The sequence below is a fragment of the Chiloscyllium plagiosum genome, unplaced genomic scaffold (genome assembly GCF_037043375.1).
Source record: "Chiloscyllium plagiosum isolate Xiang-an unplaced genomic scaffold, Cpla_swu_hap1 HiC_scaffold_45, whole genome shotgun sequence".
Lineage (NCBI taxonomy): Eukaryota > Metazoa > Chordata > Chondrichthyes > Orectolobiformes > Hemiscylliidae > Chiloscyllium > Chiloscyllium plagiosum.
Window position 1 is genome coordinate 14,067,998 of NW_028270183.1, and position 22,013 is coordinate 14,090,010.

The 22,013-nt window shown below is 39.5% G+C and overlaps 1 protein-coding gene across 2 annotated transcripts in view; it reads left to right on the forward strand.

Moving 5' to 3' along the window:
- The window catches only part of stxbp2 (syntaxin binding protein 2), a 70,557-nt gene that overhangs the window by 521 nt on the left and 48,023 nt on the right, over window positions 1-22,013 (forward strand). For both annotated transcript variants that reach the window (XM_043694850.2, XM_043694848.2), the window contains exon 2: window positions 21,638-21,687. In XM_043694850.2, coding sequence (XP_043550785.1) covers window positions 21,638-21,687 — 50 coding nt within the window. The remainder of the gene's footprint in view (window positions 1-21,637; window positions 21,688-22,013) is intronic.

Below are 22,013 nucleotides of genomic sequence, written 5' to 3' on the forward strand. Positions count from 1 at the left end.
AATTTTAGAGAAAGTGTTGGTATTGGAGAAGAATATTTTCTGATAGGCTGTTTATTTACTGATCCGTCCAAAGCTGTTGGGTTAATGTACCTCGAGAAATTTCCTGTTTGACAGAACTTGTGAAATGTGGCTTTAAATGTTAGGTTTTAGTAGTTCAGTTTTGATCCACAAGAGGGTTTTATCTTTTGAGGGAGGCCAGTTCCAAAGAGTAAAATGTCCTTCTGCAAGTCCAGTAAATGCTGCAGGGTATGTGTGCACCTGTTTTTTTCCTCCGAGCTATTACTCAGCCAGTGATCCAATGGTTTATTACTTGTTTCGCAGCTGTTGAAACAAGTTTTGATGAAAACAAATCTTTATGCATTGCTAATAAAGCGTAGCTGTAAAATAAATAGGTTTGAAAGTACAAAATGTGTTTTCTGTGAGAGCAAAACTAAGTATGTCAGGAAAGACCAAACAGGTTGGGGCTAATTTTACTGTGAAGGTGCTAAAGGATGACCAGATAGTCTTTAACAATAAGGAAAGGTTTCATAAGGTAAATATAGAGATTGAACAGGATGTCATAGAACCCCTACAGTGTCGAAACAGGCTCTTTGGCCCAGCAAGTCCACACTGACTCTCCAAAGAGTATCTCAGCCAAACCTATTTCCCTACCCTGTTACTCTACATTTACCCCTGACTAATGCATCTAACCTATGCATCCCTGAAAACTATGGGACAATTTAACATGGCCAATTCAGCTGACCTGTCCATCTTTTGGTTTTTGGGTGGAAACCGGAGAACCCGATGGAAACCCACACAGACACTGAGAGATTGCGCAAACTCCACACGGACAGTTGCCTGAGGCTGGAATGAAACCTTGGTCCCTGGTGCTGTGAGGCAGCAGTGATAACCACTGTGCCACCATATTGAGATGTTTCATCCTATGGCAAAAAACTGAAGCTAATGGCAATGGAAATAAGATAGTTGCCAATAAATCCAGTATTAAATTGAGGGTTTACTTTACCCAGATTGTGGCATTTTTTTTTTAAAAGTTGAAACGTGTGGTGCTGGAAAAGCGCAGCAGGCCAGGCCGCATCCGAGGAGTAGGAGAATCTCTTGCTCCTTGGATGCTGCCTGGGGCCTGCTGCGCTTTTCCAGCACCACACTTTTCAACTCTGGTCTCCAGCATTTGCAGTCCTCACTTTCTCTGCATTTTTTTAAAACCCAGGGAGTCAAGGCTCAGTCAGATTTTTGATCTGTAAGAGAGTAAAGGGTGATGTAGAAAAAGCAGGAAAATGGAATTATGGATTCAGATCCGTCATGATTTCATTGAATGGGAGACCAGCTAATCCTCTAATACAGCTAATGCTCTTACAAGAAAGAAGGTGCGTTAAAAGGAAAACTGGAGTAAGGATTGGAAAGAGATTTGGTGAATTTTGAACAGTTAGTCAAGGAACATGTAGAGCATAAACATTGGTATGAGTGCATGGATCTAAATGGGCTGTAAATATTTTTCCTTTAAATTTATTGCCATTGTTCTTCTTTTGAGAAGAGGATATGTAATAGGAAAGCTGAAAATCAATAGGGGTCAAGGCAGTAGATGAAAAAAATGCATTGCGAAGATGAAAAGGTAGTGAAATGGGAATTGCTACATTCCTTTTGCATGGACACAGTGGGCCAAATGGTGATTTCCTGTGCTGTATTCATTCTCCAATTCCTGATTTTTAAATAATCATTCCACTCATTATTCATATTTCATATACTGAAGATGTATTGTAAGTTTTCCTCCATCTGACTTTGATGTTTAATCAATTAAATGAATATGCATCTACAAGTACAATGTGCATACTTGCAACCTAGGTTGGTTTCAAACAGAATAGATATCTGCATGAAATAACACTTTTCTTTTAAGGAGCTGTCTGGAGACTGAACAATCCAGCTTCATCCAGCTGAAGCAACCAAGTCTATGTATGTTGTAAAAATGAAGTTTGTGTCAGTAATCTCAAAGCATTAAAGTGTTAAGCATCAATCAGCTCAACAAAACAGCTATAGTATCTTTACAAATATCTGTAAGATGTTTGATAGTACAGCACTGTTTCAAACACATTGGAAGTTTTGTAAGAATATTCATGCGTGAAATTTGTAATGCTTTCACATGAAATCTTTTGCAATAGTTTCCGGTATTCGTTGTTGGTGAAACTTTTCTGCTGTGAAGGTTAAAATTGGCAGCACTTTTATCCCAGACTTTAATGATCATTAAGACTCCTTTTTGCTTTAAAGACTGTTTGTTCATTCCCGTGTCATTTTGACTTCAACCTCGTGGCATGTCAAAGACCTATTTTATATAGAGGAACTTGATTTTTCAACTGATATTTATAAATTGACTTTCCTTCAATTTTTCTTAGAATTGGTTCAACTCCACAAACTAACAAGATGATTTCAGTTAGGTTTATTGGATAGTGATTGTTGTCTTTCCTCATGGTATAGCTGCTGTGGTTCATTGAAAATGAACCCCAAATCATTTGGTGTTGCTGGTTCAGTTGGATTTTGTGATCCAGTATTAGAACTTGTTTCCCCACATGTGACTTTAACCACCAATATTTTGCATGATCAGTTTATGATGTTAAAAATGTTGCCACATACCAGGAAATGTTAATATCCTCAATGTTCACATTGAGTTTGGAACATCACAAACCTCTGGTAAACACGCCAATTCCAAAAAGGAGCTGATGCCTTTCAGATGTAGTAGTGAACATTGTTTCAAATGCAATATTTAGCTGGGCAACCCAATGGTTCTTAAAGGGTACGAATGTAAGAAACTGATGCATTACTTAGGTACATGAAGGGTTTGGAGGGATATGGGCCAGGACGAGAAGGTGCAACTAGTTTAGTTTAGGATTACTTTTGGCATGGACTGGTTGAACTAAAGGGCCTGTTTCCATGCTGTATGACTCTCTTCGTAAACTACCCTGATATCCCAAAGCATTTTACAGTTCATTTATTTTCATTGTCACTTGTGTTTTGAAAGCAATTATTTTTAGAAGTGCAATGCACATAAATGAGTTAAGAACTAAATTGTATTCTTGAAATAGACATTTTAACACAAGAAAATGTATTGTAACTTCCACAGTGGTGGACAGTGTTTAGCCATTATCCTCTGCAGCCTGGATCTCCATTTCTGAACATATTTCTTTTCATCAGGCTCCTTTTCTTGTATCCTTAAGATCTGCTCTTTGTTCATATTACTTCCTCTTATTTTCTTCCCTCTTCGTTATTTGCATTTCTGCTTCATTTGTATTCTTTAGCCACCAGCTTGTCATTCTCTGAAATGTATTTCTGCAAATGAATTTAATACAGGAGTCACTGCACAAGTGCGATCTTTGTGCCATCAGATGTGACGTTCTGGCATGGAGGGAAATGCTTTTAAGCAACCAACCTGTGGTTAACGAGTGTCACCCAGTGAACTGTAACTTGCTTCTCTTTCCTCAAGTGTTGTGAATAATTAATAAGTGCATTCAGCAGTTCAAACAAAATAGGGTGGCTTATACTTCAATTATTCTTGGAGTGAAAGTGACAGTAGACCTCATCTTACAAAAATGCAGCAGTATACAGTCTGTGGGAAGTCATTTTACATTACTTGGTTTTGTATAGAGCATGTTCAACAAATGCTCAGTTGAAGACCACTCGAAGTTTTATATATTCCATGCTTCACTTTTAAATTTGAAGGAATTGGACACTCCATTTAGCAATCCCAAATGATCCAAAAGTTTGCAGATCAAATAGCGGAGCTATTGTTCAGGTCCTAGACCTGAACACAACCTGTAGAGTTATGTGGCAGTTACAGCATGCCATTCACAACTATAAGTAGCCCACAGTCAAATAGATTATTGTCGTGTGAGCATGTACATTGCCATTGCTGGCCTTGGATAGATAATGCAGTATAACTGCAGCCTCATACACTCTGTGGGTTCAGTGAAACTGATTTGGATCGATTTATTTGTTTCATTTTGACATTGCATGCAGTCAGGAGAAGGTGAGGACTGCAGATGCTTGGAGATCAGAGCTGAAAAATGTGTTGCTGGAAAAGCGCAGCAGGTTAGGCAGCATCTAAGGAGCAGGAGAATCGACGTTTCGGGCATAAGCCCTTCTGCATGCAGTCAGACTAATTTAAGTAATAAAATCTATAAAGTTTTAGTATTAATATACCAAATCAAAACACTGTCATTGTTTTGGTAAGCTTTAAATATTTACTTACTCACAACCTTCTGGTTTCCCAATTTTCTCTTTCTAATTCATTTGAGTATTTTTAAGTGATGCTTCAAGCCTTTGTTCTGCTTTTAAGATCAGCTAAGTGCAGCGATTCAGAGTAATATATTGCTCGTTTTTTTTTAAGGTTTGGAGTCTTGAATCATTCAGACTTGCACATAAATTAGATAGCCAATCCATTCTGGCGTTGCAGCCTACTGAAGGTCAGGCAGAAAAAGACTAAGAAAAGTTTGGTTCATACTGGTCTCTATCCTTTTGAGTTTTCTTGATCTAACTTGACCAATACACTCAAGCTCCTAAGTTGCTTTGGTAGTTGTTGCAGAGATCGTGCTTGTTAATGGCAGTTTAAGATATATGAAGCTTTGAAAAAATTACTACCTGAGTTACTCCTGATGATAATTTCTGATACCGTGCAGTCCTTCTGTAATGTGGTAACTAGATTTCCCCCAATGATGGAGAGACAATGACCTATATAGGCTCAGTGTCATGTACTAAGTGATTTGTGTGTGTTACCACTTGTCTGAACAGAACTTCTGCTTTATTTATAGATGACAAGCATTATACAGGCAGATGATTTTGCGTGCTAGCCAAGACTCTGAAATGCTATTTTTCTCTGTGCTTTTATCCTTTTTAATTGAACAGCTATTGTTTATTTAGTGTTATAATTTTGTACTTGGCAACACTGAATTTTATTTGTCGTTTTTCAGCCCAATTTTCCACTGTATTTAGATATCCCTGCACCCTTTTCAGTTTGCTCCTAATGGGTGGAACCTTTTTATTCCTGTTTTTCATGGACAAGTGGTAAATGTTTTGTTTCTACCACTTTAAAAGTCATTAGTTAATATCCTGAGCAACAAGTGTCTCAGCATTAATACTTCAGTCACCTTGATAAACATTTCCCACCAAGTCAGTGCATTTGAACGAACATCTCTTATGCCCATTTATCCTGTGTGGGCGATTTTGTAATAACATAAAAATTATAATTTTGTGTGCAGTGTGAAGAAATGGAGAAACAGGAAATGAATTTTCATAAGATTTTTAAGTCAAGTAAGGTGTGCAAACCATGTTTGGTAGCTTGTGACTTGGACAGTAGAGAATAGGAATAAAATTACCATAGTGCCAGTAGACCAAAAGGTTGCTGTCTCATTAGAGAGAGATGATGGTGAGTTTAACCCTATGGGTCACCACATCTCAGATGAAGAGTAAGGTTGAGAAGATAGGCCTTCATGAGGAACTCAGCCACCATAGCAATTGAATCCATGCTGTTGGCATTACTTCATCACAAACCAGCTGTCCAGCTAACTGACCCCCTCAGGCCTGTGGTCTGCTTGGACAATGGCAACTTTACCTTAAAACGAGAATAGGTTTATCCTGGTCAGAGGGAAAGATACAACCGGATCCTGCAAAAGCAGTCTCAAACAAGACAGCTGGAACTCCTAATAGGTGGTATTATAGTCATACAATAATTAACAACATAACAATTGGTGATCTTTAAGTGACCAAAGCTGGCACTTGTTGTTTCTTCATCAAAGTTGTATTGTGATGTATTATAGGTAAAATCCCACTTAAATTGATAAATTTAAATGTATAATTTATCTTGTTCTGCCAGGTTTTAGTCTGCAGATTACTCCCATTGTCGCTATCAATATCAGTGATCCACATAACATCACTCTAATATTCCAGATACAGTTTTATTAATGTTCAAGTAAATATTTAATGAAAATATCACCATTGTTTAATTCTTAATGGTAGAATTGATGTAAACTGTAGGGGAATTTTAACAAGTTATTTTCAGGAAGTTGAAGAAATGTTCAAATGTTAAAACCTTGTGTCACAAATCTGTTTCCTGTTTCTTCATTTTTGAGCATTGCAAGTAACAAGCTAGTAAATAGAGTTCCTGAAGCACATTTTTGAGATGCTTGTGATTCTGTAAATACTTCAGTGTCATTCATCCGTATAAGATTAAACAGTTGAACCCTTTCGGTCCAACAGTGCTTTCTACATAACTTGTCGATTCTCTAATGGGTTGATCAATTGGATAACATTGCACATTTCACATCTTTTTCCTTATTACTTTGTAATGAATGAGCTAGCAGAGAAGAAACATGATTCTGCCTTTTGAGTCATTAACTTTCTTTTAAAGGTTTATTCTATCCCATTAGCAATATTTAATATCCCTTTTACTTTTAATGTCACAAACTTCATTGAAGCATGATACTCTAGTAGCTTTTGAAATTCACTGCTATGTGCACTTAATCTCATAAATGCCATCAATGTTGTTATAGCTCTAGTCCTTTCCTATTTGAGTTTTTCAGGAAGAGCATTTGGAGCTTTTAAGTGAATTTAGATTGGGTGCGTGCAAAAATATCTGTAGCTGATAATGACGCTGATCTTGCAACACTTTTTATTTGAAGTGATGAATTAAATGAACAATGCAATATTGGCTTTTTTGTGCTGTCTGAACTTGATTTGGCATTTTTTATGAATATTTTATTTTGACTGCAAGTTGAGGGGAGTACAGTATCTTTGTATCTCAGGTCAAGCCAGCCCACATTCCATCAGAATTAAAGTCTCCTGGTCAAAGCAGGCAATGGTTGTTACTTAGAAGTTCTGAGCGGCCTCATAGTGTATGTAAGCAGATTGCTCCAATTTAGTGAACAGTGAGAAAGAATACTTTCATGCCATTCATCTCCTGGCTAAACCTTCTCATCCAAACTCATTGAAAGGAACTGTGATGGCCTTGACAGTTGTATTGTTTTTGCAAATTGCCTAAAATGAAGTGTTATAGTCTAATCAAACGTAATGGTTTGCTCTTGGTGACTGAATAGTATATGAATTGGTAATTTCTACCTGAAAATGTGGCTTTATCCAAGTCAAAATTAGTTGCTTTTCTACACAATTTCCACTTCAAATTAGTAGTAAAAAGGATTTACGACTACTCAGCTTGTTCTGTACACAAAGTTTTTGTGATAACACCCCTCCTACCCATAGCATAGTCAGTTTATTTGGTCTTTCTTTTTTAAAAGAAATATTCCTCGGCTGGGCTGGCCTGGCTTTATGTTGCAAAAGGACTGTCATATAAATGGAGACAAAGGGAAATCATAGACAAATGGAGGGCTGTAATGCTGATTAGTAGCAACAATGCAAATCTGAAAATACTTAACTGATATTCCTCTCTTTACTTTAACTGTTAGCTCAGTTTTATTCATAATGCCAGCACACAACATCAAGGGCCAATGTGTTGTGCTGTACTGTTCTATGTTCTATATTATACAAAGTATTTGCACTGAGCACAAGTGAGAGAATTCAAATCATAAATTGATTCTGCAGTTGGGACGAACCGAGCAAGTTCTACTTTTCTGTGCAGCATTTCACATGAAATATTTCACTGCTTCATCTGAAGGATACAGTTTAAAATGGCTTGAACTCTTGTCTGATGGATTGAATGGCTGCAGTGATTTTAAGGTTTGGCACCCCATTCATTACCTTCAGCATTCACTACTTTTGCCACCTATGCACAGTGATTGCAATGTGTCATCTGCATTTTCACCAATGCTCTTTCCATGGTAACTTTCAAACCCATGATCTGCCCCACATAGAAGTTCTGGGGAAATTAATACCACCACCATCAATTTCTGTTCAAGCCACAACATTGTGATTTGCTGTTATATTGATGTTCCTTAACTCATTGGCTCGATATCCTGGAACTTTCTCTTGAACAGTGCTAATGGGGATTCCATCCACTTCAAGGGCTTCAAGAAGGCAGCTCACTACTGTCACCCTCCAGGACATTAAGGAAGAGTATTAAATACTGGCCTGGCCAACAATCACATGAACAAGTTTTTAAAAAAAGCAGTAATCATCAGTTTTTCTAAGTGGCAGCAAGGAAATCCATTTTTATTATTGAGACTAAACAATTTTTGGTGGGGAATTTTAATGCTGTTTCCTGTAACCTAAGGTGTGTGCGCATACTTGGAGTACGCCAGTATAAGCTTAAAGCACTCTGCTATCACTAGTTGTTGAGCTCAAAGTACGTTTGAAGTTTACTGTGATTTGAGACTTTTTTGCCTGTTGACTACATTTATTTTTAGAAAGAAATGCAATCTTACATTACTAAGACCTGCATTCTTGAATGTGGATGTACTGCATTTTGTGCATTCCTGTCACCCATCTACCCCTCCCTACATCCCCTGGAGCACAGACATGACAGTTATGAGGTTTAATATTGTGCTGGGGAGCTTTAGAGTTGGGTTACATGTGAGCTAAATGAATACCTTTCATATTAATTGTTGGGGTGGAATGAAAATGAATCACTCGACACCTGGAGTCCTCTTCCAGCATCAAAGTTTATTGAAATTACTAGTGGGAAGAAGCCTTTGGAAATCCAGACATTGCTGCAGTGGACAAAGAAAAGACAGACATTTTTATACATTTTTGTTTTCAGTTTGTCTTTAGCAATTACAGACTAATTATTTTATAAATTAATTACATAAACTTCCAATTAAGCCAATCATGTAACTGCATGGCTAGATATGGGTAGGCATGATGTTTCCCAGACACTCTGATCTCCCTTCCTAGTGGCTTTTGACAATGGATACTGTATACAATCACATTCAAATGTGTTGATAACTGCACTCCTTCTCACAGTTGCCAACTGCATCGCATTAACTAGCTTATCACGAAGTACCTTTTTGAATTCTGTTATGCAATTTATTTTACATACCATTCTCATTGGAGTTACAAAAGGATGCTAATTTTGTCCAGTTGTTATAAAATTTGTGACATAAATTCTGATATGAAGTTAGTTATACAGTTATAGCTAAGAACAGCTTCTTTCTCGTGATCTTGGAAGGTTACACAAACATTATCTTGCAGTTGCAATTATAAATCTTTCTATTTACATTTTGTAAATGGGTTTCCATCTTTATAGGATTTTTCAAAATGGAGTCTCTTGCATGCTTATTGTGCAATTTTTGTGTGTATATGTTTGAAATCTATAACTATGGTTATCGGTAAATCTTAACAAAAACGAATAGATCTTTCCTACCTCTTGTGATATATCTGTGTCAAATTTTATACTTAATCAGTTTAGACCATCTGCATGCAGGGAGCTCTTATCTAATTATTTCTACATAAGCAACCACAGCTGCATATATAAGCTGTTACCTTGGATAGATCTACCTATAGAGCCATTAATCCAACTTGATGATTTGCTCCAAAACAAACTACGCCGAGCAAGCTCTTCTAAGTTGAGTAAAACTTTTAACCACGTGCAGCCATTTTATGGTGCTATCCACCATAGGCAGCCCAACATTTTTATAAAAACAAAGGAATATTAGTTTGAGTTTGGGAGGTTGAGAAGAATTTTCTTATACAGCACAGAAAATGTTAAAGAGCTTGAGCACACTGCCTACAAGAATGGTGGAGCAGAGAAGATTATTATTTCAAACTGGCCAGGCACTTGGGGGCTGTAACTTTCAGGGCGGGGTGCAGGGTAGAAGGAGGAAGTAGTGCCAACTGGATTGCTGTACAGAATGCTGGCATGGATACCATTAAGCTCATTGAGTCCTACTGTGCTGTAATTCCAGCGACTTAGACCATAAAATGTAGGTGCTAAACTAGGTTGTTTAGTCTGTGAAGTGCTCTGCCATTCAATGACATGGGTAATCTGTTAATCCTCAATGCCACTTAGCTGCCTTTCTCCTTAACTCTTGATTCCCTTACTGATTTGAAAAAAAATCTAACTTCAACCTTGAATCTACTTAATGATCTAGTCTCCATAGATTTGCTACCTTCCTAGTTTAAAATAATTCCTCCAAATCTTAAAAGCTTTGTACTTCCCCTTTACTACTACTACTTGTGTAGTCCTTTTGAGAAGTATTGTAGCATCTCAAAACGGTGCAAATTCTTTAAATCACAAAAATGCTTGTATTCTGTGACTTTTTTCCCCCAAGAACCAGAATAACCTTGCTTCTGTGTGGTAGCATTAATGATACTCGCAATAATATATAATATGCTGTGTGTGTGTGTGACTGCATTTGATCTAAAGGTCCCAGGTTTGGTTCCTCTCTGACTTGAGTTAACTGGTCTCATTGTGGTTATGGTTAAAACCATACATCTTACTCATGGCACCCTTGGAAGGAAGCAGCAGGAAGAGGGCCCCAATGTGTGAAGATGTGCTTGGTAATAGATTAAAACTGTTGAATTAACTTTTGGACTGCTCTTCATATTCTGTGGTATAGCTTCTCCATAAACAATGGTTGCCTGGACGGTTGCTGCTTATGTTATTTTCCATGCCCATGCAAGCCTTAGCATCCTTTTTTTTTCTGCGAAATTCAGACATGAGCGATATGCAGTTTTACAGTTTCTGCAATACAGGGGCATCGCGTGCACACACACTGGCAGATGTGCATGCACGCTCAGACTGCATGCAAACACACAAGAAAAACAGGCTCCCCCCCCCCCCCCCCCCCCCCAATAACTGAGTGTGAGGATTGTCAGGAGATGAGCAGTTGAAGACAGGGTTGTGCTTTGCTGTGGTAATTCATGACTGACTTACTAATGCATTTTTTTTTTCTGAGCATGCTAATGAATACTGTTATTTTTGCCTAATTACTCCTTATTTGCTCCAGCTTGTTGATTTTCAAAGTGTTGGATTCTCTGATCAGGGTTACAGGTGTCTGCAATTTAGTCATTTTATTTTCCTGATACACAGCAGTTATTGAAGACAGGAAGTTTGAACTGGCCTTGTGTAATTTCCTGGACTGTAATAAACTTGAGTATTGTCTTATTGTCAAATTTCTTCAGACCTTGACAGAAGTTCACAATGTAATCTCTTAAATATGACAAAAAAAAGTCTACACAGGGTGTGGGTTAAATTATAGTGCAGCCTTTTCAATAAATGGGTTGACCAGCTTGTTGCAAGCTGACTGTTAAACTGTGTTCAACCTGCTCTCATTTGAGGACTTGCTGTTCAAGTGCAGCTAGAAACAAGTGGAGTTACCACCAAAACTGCCCATTCAAAATGGCCAACTTCAAAAATCCGTTCTCCAAGAAGTGTTTGTTTTAATCAGTCAGTTGCCAACGTTATCAGTTAAAATTTCAATAAATCTAATTTGGTTCAGAGCTAAGTTTCCGTTTTATTGGTTTTGATTTTATTAAGGCTTGGGGATATTGTGAAACCCAATAATGATTTCATGTTGCATGTAAGTTAAACATCTTAATGATGTCTGCACTGATAATTAACTGTTTCTCTCACACTGCAGAGTTTAGCTAAACTATATTACCAGTTCTTCCTCCAGCCTCTAATTTTGTAATGTGCAAAATGAGACTTTACTCTGTTATATTTAATTAGATATTTAATTTCCCTAATGTTAGACTACATTCATTTTCAATTAACACTGCAAATTTGATATTATATGGTTGCACTTTCTCACTTGTGTTAAATTGAATTTTGGCCAATTTTGATTTTTTTTCCTAATCCCTTGGAAAAAGTAGACTCTTACTATTTGTTGGGTACTGGCTGGTTAGCCATCCTTCAGTGTCCAATCAATCCTCATAATCCCAAGTAGTGGTTGTCAGTATGTTACTTAACCATAGAGAACATTCTAACCAAAACTGAAAAACCGATCCATCTCTCGTATGATGACTACAGTGATCATTTAACAGCAGCCAAGCAACAGGGCGGCACGGTGGCACAGTGGTTAGCACTGCTGCCTCACAGCGCCAGAGACCTGGGTTCAATTCCCGCCTCAGGCGACTGACTGTGTGGAGTTTGCACGTTCTCCCCGTGTCTGCGTGGGTTTTCTCCGGGTGCTCCGGTTTCCTCCCACAGTCCAAAGATGTGCAGGTCAGGTGAATTGGCCATGCTAAATTGCCCGTAGTGTTAGGTATAGAGGTAAATGTAGGGGTATGGGTGGGTTGCGCTTCGGCGGGGCGGTGTGGACTTGTTGGGCCGAAGGGCCTGTTTCTACACTGTAATGTAATCTAATGTAATCTAATCTAATCAATGATGGTGGTGGTAGTAGTAATAGTATGATCTATAACCTTAGAGCTACTTGGATCATTAATTAGTAAAAGCTTTAGAATAAATAAGTTCATCAACATTTGATGCAAAGGAAGCATGCCAGTAGTCCATATGTGTAAGATTAATTTGGGGTAATTGCAGTAGCCGATGTGTGAGAAACCATGGGTCAGTCTGATTTGTTGGGAAACTGCTGCTGAAAAGCAGTTTAGCTTAAATGAAAGGAATTAAGTATGGCAAGTTTGGGTTTTGTAGCCTCTTGGACTTTGTCGGCATGAATAAAATTGCCTGGTTTTAGCAGGTCGAAGTCATCAGGTTCCAAAATGGCTATGTGCACGTAGCTGGATCTGTGCTGCTAAAGCTTTTTTTCTGTAGGACTACTGCTTTGTATCACTGATACTGGAAAGGAGAGCAAAAATCCCAACAGAGAATTTTTGAGCTGGAGACTTGGGATTAGAGGTGGTTGCAAAGGTAAAGAGGAACAAATACTGTGGAAATAAAAAGGGGCAGGTGGAGGGCGTAGAACTTTTGCCTGCACAGGACAGAAGGCCATTGGAGGTTTACAAGGATCAGAGTGATAGACAGGTATTTTACCCAGAATTATGTTAGAGGTGACAGGGTTTTGAATATTTGATTTGATTTAGGCTGCAGATTGGGAAGCAATTGAGAATGAATTTCAGTCCCTTATAAAAACAGTGTGATAGTTGCTGGGTATATCCACATTGGATTCCAAAGTAGTTTTTCTCTGTTTTAGTAAGGTTTTTGTTTACATGTTAGAAATAAAAAATGGCGTGTTATAAAATAAGCAGCATTTGTCCTGACAAAAACTAGGATCCAAACCTGTATTAGAGTGAACTGCTCTGTTTTTCTTATTCCCTTTGCCTGAATATGTTGATTCCTGTTGGGAATCCTCCATCTGAGACATAGACAACACAGACAAATGTCATTTATCATACTTAATTCATCATATGGGGGCTGAGGTGATGAGATTCAGTAGGCCTGGACTGTCTAACCCATGAACTGAAGGTGTTCTGGTCATGTTTTAAAATTTTTCCAACTGGTTTGCCCTGTTTTGAATTTTGTGGTGAAAAATGTGTTGCTGGAAAAGCGCAGCAGGTCAGGCAGCATCCAAGGAGCAGGAGAATTGATGTTTCAGGCATAAGCCCTTATTCAGGCCTGGATGTCTGAAAAAGTTAATTTTAGAACTATTGTTTCATTTGTAGGCTATTGCTATGTCATAATTCTTTGATTTGTATTATAGTTAATGTGCAAACTAACAGGCATATTGATCTGCCATTAGTAGGCTATTTGGAAAGTATTGCAACTAAACTACTTCATATCCTTGTGAACTATTTACATTTGCTTGTGTTTCAGCCAGGAACATTGGTTAAATGTTGGCTACGGGAGCGTGATTTCCCATCCAGGTGTTGAGCCCAGTAATAGAACATTGAACATTACAGTACAGTACAGGCCCTTCAGCCCTTGGTATTGTGCTGTGGAACCAATGTGAAACCCATCTATCCTACACTATTCCATTTTCATCCATATGTTTATCCAATGACCATTTAAATGCCCTTAAAGTTGACGAGTCTACTACTGTTGCAGGCAGTGCATTCCAAGCCCCTACTACTCTGAGTAAAGAAACTAGCTCTGACATTTGTCCTATATCTATCAAACCTTCATTTTAAAGCTGTGTCCCCTTGTGTAAGCCATCACCATCCATATATTGCCCAAAGCATGCTCCCACCTAAAGTCAACTAGCTCAATACTTCTTTTCCTCACCAGCTTTTGTCTGCTCTGGGGACTCCACCCTTTGTGATCTGAGAAACATCCCAATCACTGATCTGACTGAATATGGGCAAGATCTGAATGTTGGAATTTGGCTAGGAGAATTGATGTTTAGGTCAAAAGCCTTTCATCAGGACTGAAGGGCTTTTGTTGGAAACGTCCATTTTTCTGCTCCTCAGATGCTGCCTGTCCTGCTTCCTTTTCCAGCACCACGCTTTTTCAACTCTAACCTCCAGCATCTGCAGTCCTCACTTTTGCCTATAAAAATATGGCTCCTAATCTAAGCTTAGCTAAGTAATTGTCTGCTCTTATTCTACACTTTGGTTAAGTTCCCAATGTGCGATTATAAGTCAAAATAATTGGTTGTATGAGAGCTCCACTTTTTAATCTTTGAGTTGCACTTCTCGCACCGTCAGTAGAGAACTGCCTCCAGTTTGTTGTTACCACTGCATTGCAATGACTGTATTTGCAACAACATTCAGAAGTGATTAAGATGTACCAGTTTTGCTTTTTGCTGATCAGCCTTTAAAATGTCGACATTTTCAGAGCACTTCTGGATAATTGCATCTTAATGCTTATAATCTGACTGTCTTTAATATTATGTCACACCATAATCTTTCAAGGGAATTGTTCAAATATTGAGCTTCTCCAAGAGGAGACAGGTTGTTGGTATTAAAACAAATTTCCCATTACAGGTAGGGTAGCAAATCCTTGGAAAGGATATTTCAATAACCTTTAGAATTGCAAGACCTGTTTTCTTTGCTTTTGTCATATTTGTTCATGGATAAGTGTGAGCCAACATTTATTGCCCATCCATAACTGCCTGAAACTGAGTGGCTTGTTAGAGCAATTTAAGAGTAGTTCAGAATCAGCTGTGCCGTGATTGTAAATTTCTACTTGGTCCAATTGGTCTCCACGGATTTGTATTTCATGCCATCATTCCTTACTTACTGTAGTTAAACCCCCCCCCCCCGCATTTTTTTCAATTCCTCTATCACTCATCCGGCTTCCCCCTTATTACTAAAATAAAATCAGGATTGACAATTTGAGTATTTGTGCTTTTTCTAAAAGGTGGTTAAAGGAGGGTCCAAGAAATTTTAAAATCATGAATGAATTGTAGATGGTTAGTAAGTCTCTCAATAGTGTTTGGTAGTGAGGGAATTAACTATGGATTCTTGTAGAAGAATGAAGGAATTATTATTTTGTTACACAGAATACACTTAATGGTAAGGTCCTGGGCAGTGTTGCTGAGCAAAGAGAGCTTGGAATGCAGGTTCATTATTCCTTCAAAGTGGAGTCGCAGGTAAACGGTGATGAAGACAACATTTGGTATACTTGCCTTATTGGTCAGTGCATTGATTACTGTACTGCGCTCAATTCTGGTCTCCTTATTTTGGAAAGATGTTAAACTTGAGAGGGTGTAGGAAAGATTTTATAAGGATGTTGCTGGGGTTGGACGGTTTAAGTTACAGGGAGAGGCTGAATAGGCTGGGGCTATTTCCTCCGGAGCATCGGAGGCTGAAGGGTGACTTTGGAGGTCTGTAAGATCACGAGGGGCATAGATAGGGTGAATAGTCAAGGTCTATTTCCCAGAGTAGGGGAGTCCAAACCTTGAGACCATAGGTTTAAAGTAAGGGGGAAAAGACTTAAAAAGGATCTGAGGGCCAACTTTTTCAGAGGGTGGTGCGTGTATTGAATGAGCTGCCACAAAGTAGAGGAGGCTAGTACATTTACAACATTTTAAAGGCATCTGATGGGTATATGAATAGGAAGGGTTTAGAGGGATATAGGTTGGCAAAATGGGGTTAGATCAATTTTGGATATCTGGTTGGCATGGATGAGTTGGACCGAAGGGTCTGTTTCCATGCTGTACAACTCTGACTCTAAGTGGCTTCTTCTCCATTACTGTTTGATTAAAATGAGGAATGAGTTTAACCTTTTACATAATACACTTACAAGTGTGAATAAAACACTTTCTATGATTTATGTATTATTAATTATAAATGACAGCTCAACAAGTTGAACTAGCAGCAATCCTCTGAGATTTCACAATCTGTGCAATACATGTAATAATGCAAATTCTCCATAAATGTAGCAATATGCTCTAACTAGTTGTTGAATTTTAAATTATGACTATTGGTAAAACATTTTACTACTTGAACTGTAGAGCGCCATGTTTACACTTTATTTCTTCTTGTCCATTAGGTTTTGTGAAGTCAGTGATTCTAATCTGGTCCCCTCATTCTATCTAGAACATAAAACATTACAGCACAGTACAGGCCCTCCGGCCCTCAATATAGTGCTGACCTGTGAAACTGTTCTGAAGCCCATCTAACCTACACTATTCCATTCTCATCCATATGCCTATCCATTGACCATTTAGATGCCCTTAAAGTTGGCGAGTCTGCTACTATTGCAGTCAGGGCATTCCACGCCTCTACTACTCTTGAGTAAGGAAACTATCTTTGACATCTGTCCTATATCTATCACCCCTCAATTTAAAGCTGTGTCCCCTCATGCTCGCCATCGCCACGTGAGGAAAAAGTCTGTGTCCATTCTATCTAACCCTCTGATCTTTTATGTCTCAATTAAGTCACCTCTCGACCTTCTCTCTAATGAAAATAGCCTCCTGTTTCTCAGCCTTTCCTCGTAAGACCTCCCCTCCATACCAGGCAACATTCTGGTAAATCTCATCTGAACCCTTTCCAAAGTTTCCACATCCTTCCTACAGTGTGGTGTCTAGAGCTGTACGCAGTACTCCCAAGTGCGGCTACACCAGTGTTTTCTACAGTGCAGCACGACCTCCTGGTTCTGAAACTCAATTCTCCTAGTAATAAAAGCTAGCGTACTGTATGCCTCCTTAACAATCCTATCAACCTGGGTGACAACTTTCAAGGATCTATGTACCTGGACACCGTGATCTCTCTGCTCATCTACACTACTAAGAATCTTGTCATTAGCCCAATACTCTGCATTCCTGTTACTCCTTCCAAAGTGAATGACCTCACTTTACCGCATTAAACTCCATTTGCCACCCCTCAGCCCAGCCCTGCAATTTATCTATGTCCCTCTGTAACCTACAACATCCTTTGGCACTATCCACAACTCTGCCGACCTTAGTGTCATTCGCAAATTTACTAACCCATCCTTCAATGCCCTCATCCAAGTCCGTTATAAAAATGACACAGCAGTGGACCCAAAACACATCCTTGTGGTAAACCACTAGTAACTGAACTCCAGGCTGAACGTTTCCCATCAACAGCCACAAGCTGTCGTCTTACAGCTAACCAATTTCTCATCCAAACCGCCAAATCACCCTCAATCCAATGCCTCTATTTTGTGCATTAGCCTACTGTGGGGACCTTTTATCAAATGCCTTACTGAAATCCATATACACCAAATCAACCGCTTTACCCTCAGCCACCTGTTTAGTCATCTTCTCAAAGAATTCTAAGGTTTGTGAGGCACAACTTAACCTTCACAAAACCATGTTGACTATCCCTAATCAAATTATTCTTTTCCAGATGATTATAAGTCCTACCTCTTATAACCCTTTCCAACACTTTGCTATATCTTTTGGGGTAGAAGTGACCTGTACAATTAGGACGGATTGCACCTAAATTGGAAGGGTACTAATATATTGGCAGGGAAATTTGCTAGAATTGCTTGGGATGATTTAAACTAGTAAGGTTGGGGGTTGGGACCCAGGGAGATAGTGAGGAAAGAGATCGATCTGAGACGGGTACAGCTGAGAACACAAGTGAGTCAAGTAGTCAGGGCAGGCAGGGACAAGGTAGGACTAATAAATTAAACTGCATTTATTTCAATGCAAGGGGCCTAACCGGGAAGGCAGATGAACTCAGGGCATGGTTAGGAACATGGGACTGGGATATCATAGCAATTATGGAAACATGGCTCAGGCATGGGCAGGACTGGCAGCTTTATGTTCCAGGATACAAATGCTACAGGAAGGATAGAAAGGGAGGCAAGAGAGGTGGGGGAGTGGCATTTTTGATAAGGACTAGCATTACAGGTGTACTAAGGGAGGATATTCCCAGAAATACATCCAGGGAAGTTATTTGGGTGGAACTGAGAAATAAGAAAGGGATGATTACCTTATTGGGATTGTATTATAGACCCTCCAATAGTCAGAGGGAAATTGAGAAACAAACTTGTAAGGAGATCTCAGCTACGTAAGAATAATAGGGTCGTTATGGTAGGGGATTTTAACTTTCCGAACGTCGACTGGGACTGCCATAGTGTTAAAGGTTTAGATGGAGAGGAATTTGTTAAGTGTGTAAAAGACAATTTTCTGATTCAGTATGTGGATGTACCTACTAGAGAATGTGCAAAACTTGACCTACTCTTGGGAAATAAGGCAGGGCAGGTGACTGAGGTGTCAGTGGGGGGAGCACTTTGGGGCCAGCGACCATAATTCTATTCATTTTAAAATAGTGATAGAAAAGGATAGACCAGATCTAAAAGTTGAAGTTCTAAATTGGAGAAAGGCCAATTTTGATGGTATTAGGCAAGAACTTTCGAAAGCTGATTGGAGGCAGATGTTCGCAGGTAAAGGGACGGCTGGAAAATGGGAAGCCTTCAGAAATGAGATAACAAGGATCCAGAGAAAGTATATTCCTGTCAGGGTGAAAGGGAAGAATGGTAGTTATAGGGAATGCTGGATGACTAAAGAAATTGAGGGTTTGGTTAAGAAAAAGAAGGAAGCATATGTCAGGTACAGACAGGATAGATCGAGTGAATCCTTAGAGTATAAAGAAAGAAGGAGTATATTTAAGCGGGAAATCAGGAGGGCAAAACGGGGACATGAGGTAGCTTTGGCAAATAGAATTAAGGAGAATCCAAAGGGTTTTTATAAATATATTAAGGACAAAAGGGTAACTAGGGAGAGAATAGGGCCCCTCAAATATCAGCATCTAATGTGTGGAGCCACAGAAAATGGGGGAGATACTAAATTAATATTTTGCATCAGTATTTACTGTGGAAAAGGATATGGAAGTTAGACTGTAGGGAAATAGATGGTGACATCTTGCAAAATGTCCAGATTAGAGGAGGAAGTGCTGGATGTCTTGAAACGGTTAAAAGTGGATAAATCCCCAGGACCTGATCAGGTGTACCCAAGAACTCTGTGGGAAGCTAGAGAAGTGATTGCTGGGCCTCTTGCTGAGATATTTGCATTATCGATAGTCTTTGGTGAGGTGCCAGAAGACCGGAGGTTGGCAAACGTGGTGCCACTGTTTAAGAAGGGTGGTAAAGACAAGCCAGGGAACTACAGACCAGTGAGCCTGACCTCAGTGGTGGGCAAGTTGTTGGAGGGAATCCTGAGGGACAGGATATACATGTATTTGGAAAGGCAAGGACTGATTCGGGATAGTCAGCATGGCTTTGTGCATGGGAAATCATGTCTCAAAACTTGATTGAGTTTTTTGAAGAAGTAACAAAGAAGATTGATGAGGGCAGAATAGTAGATGTGATCTATATGGACTTCACTAAGGCATTTGACAAGGTTCCCCATGGGAGAATGATTAGCAAGGTTAGATCTCATGGAATACAGGGAGAACTGGCCATTTGGATGCAGAACTAGTTCAAAGGTAGAAGACAGAGGGTAGTGGTGGAGGGTTGTTTTTCTGACTGGAGGCCTGTGACCAGTGGAGTGCCACAAGGATCGGTGCTGGGCCCTCTACTTTTTGTCATTTACATAAATGATTTGGATGTGAGCATAAGAGGTACAGTTAGTAAGTCTGCAGATGACACCAAAGTTGGAGGTGTAGTGGACTGAGAAGAGGGTTACCTCAGATTACAACAGGATCTGGACCAGATAGGCCAGTGGGCTGAGAAGTGGCAGATGGAGTTTAATTCAGATAAATGCGAGCTGCTGCATTTTGGGGAAAGCAAATCTTAGCAGGACTTATACACTTAATGGTAAGGTCCAAGGGAGTGTTGCTGAACAAAGAGACCTTGGAGTACAGGTTCATAGCTCCTTGAAAGTGAAGTCGCAGGTAGATAGGATAGTGAAGAAGGCGTTTGGTATGCTTTCCTTTATTGGTCAGAGTATTGAGTACAGGAGTTGGGAGGTCGTGTTGTGGCTGTACAGGACATTGGTTAGGCCACTGTTGGAATATTGCATGCAATTCTGGTCCCTATCATATTGGAAAGATGTTGTGAAACTTGAAAGGGTTCAGAAAAGATTTACAAGGATGTTGCCAGGTTGGAGGATCTGAGCTACAGGGAGAGGCTGAACAGGCTGGGGCTGTTTTCCCTGGAGCGTCGGAGGCTGAGGGTGACCTAATAGAGGTTTACAAAATTGAGGGGCATGGATAGAATAAATGGACAAAATCTTTTCCCTGTGGTCGGGGAGTCCAGAACTAGAGGGCATAGGTTTAGGGTGAGAGGGGAAAGATATAAAAGAGACCTAAGGGGCAACGTTTCACGCAGAGGGTGGTACATGTATGGAATGAGCTGCCAGAGGAAGTGGTGGAGGCTGGTACAATTGCAACATTTAAGAGGCATTTGGATGGGTATATGAATAGGAAGGGTTTGGAGGGATATGGGCCGGGTGCTGGCAGGTGGGACTAGATTGGGTTGGGATGTCTGATTGGCGTGGACGGGTTGGACCGAAGGGTCTGTTTCCATGCTGTACATCTCTATGACTCTATGACTTTACCCACGACTGGAAGTAAGGCTTCCTGGACTAGAATTATCAGGGTTGTCTCTACTCCCCTCTTTGTTCAAGGGAACAACATTTGCTATCCTCCAGTCTTCTGGCGCTATCCCTGTAGACAATGACAACATAAAGATCTAAGCCCAAGGCTTGGCAATCTCCTCCCTGGCTTCATAGATAATCCTTGGATAAATCCCGTTGAGCCCAGGGGATGCATCTATTTTTACCCTTTCCAGAATGGTTAACACCACCTCCTTTTGAATCTCAGTCCCATCTAATCTAGTAGCCTGTATCTCCATATTCTCCTCGATAGCGTTGTCTTTTTCAAATTATTCATTCAGTGCATTCCGTATCTCCGCTGACTCCATGCACAACTTCCCACTATTATCCTTGATTGGCACTTCTCTTACTCCTGTTATTCTTTTTTTCCTGATATACCTATAAAAAGCCTTACCTATCTGCCAATTACATCTCATGTCCCCTCCTGGCTCCTCGTAGCTCTCTTTTTAGGTCTTTCCTGGCTAACGTGTAACTCTCAAGCCCCCTAACTGAGCCATCACATCTCCTAACATAAGCCTCGTTACTCTTGACAAGAGATTCAACTTCCTTAGTAAACCATGGTGCCCATGCTGGACAACTTCCTCCCTGCCTGACAGGTACATACTTCTCAAGGATCCACAGTAGCTGTTCCTTGAATAAGCTGCACATTTCAATGATCTATTTGTTGCTTGTCATATTTGTATTTTGATTAAAGGACTTAACTGATCCAGGGCTGTGCTTTATTTATTTCTGTTTAATAAGGCACGTATCCTCTTTACACTACTACATAAAGACAGGAAAATAAACATTACCCCATAAATACTTTTCTTATGATCTCAACTGGAGTTTTTCTTTTCTTGTAGAAATTTTAACTGGGGTGATCAAGAATCTGAAGAAGGATGGAGAGTGGAAGGTATGTAATACCTATTTGGACCTGAATACTTTCAGCTTAGAGAAGGAAAGAGAAATGATTCGTCTTCAGGCAGTTTCTTTTGTGTGTTTGGACTTACTCAGTGGTTCAAGTACCAGCATCAAAATCTGGCATAAGAATAATTTGGACCTTGTCAGTGATGTTAGGCGGTTGGATGCTGTTTCCAATCATAAGCTTGCTGTACCATCCTTTGGAAAAAATTAGTGCTTGAATTTACAGTAATATTTCTATGGGCTCATGTAACTTACATTTTGTATGGAATGTGAAGATTCCAAGCAATTGAGCTGTGGTCAGTGCCTTGACTTGTT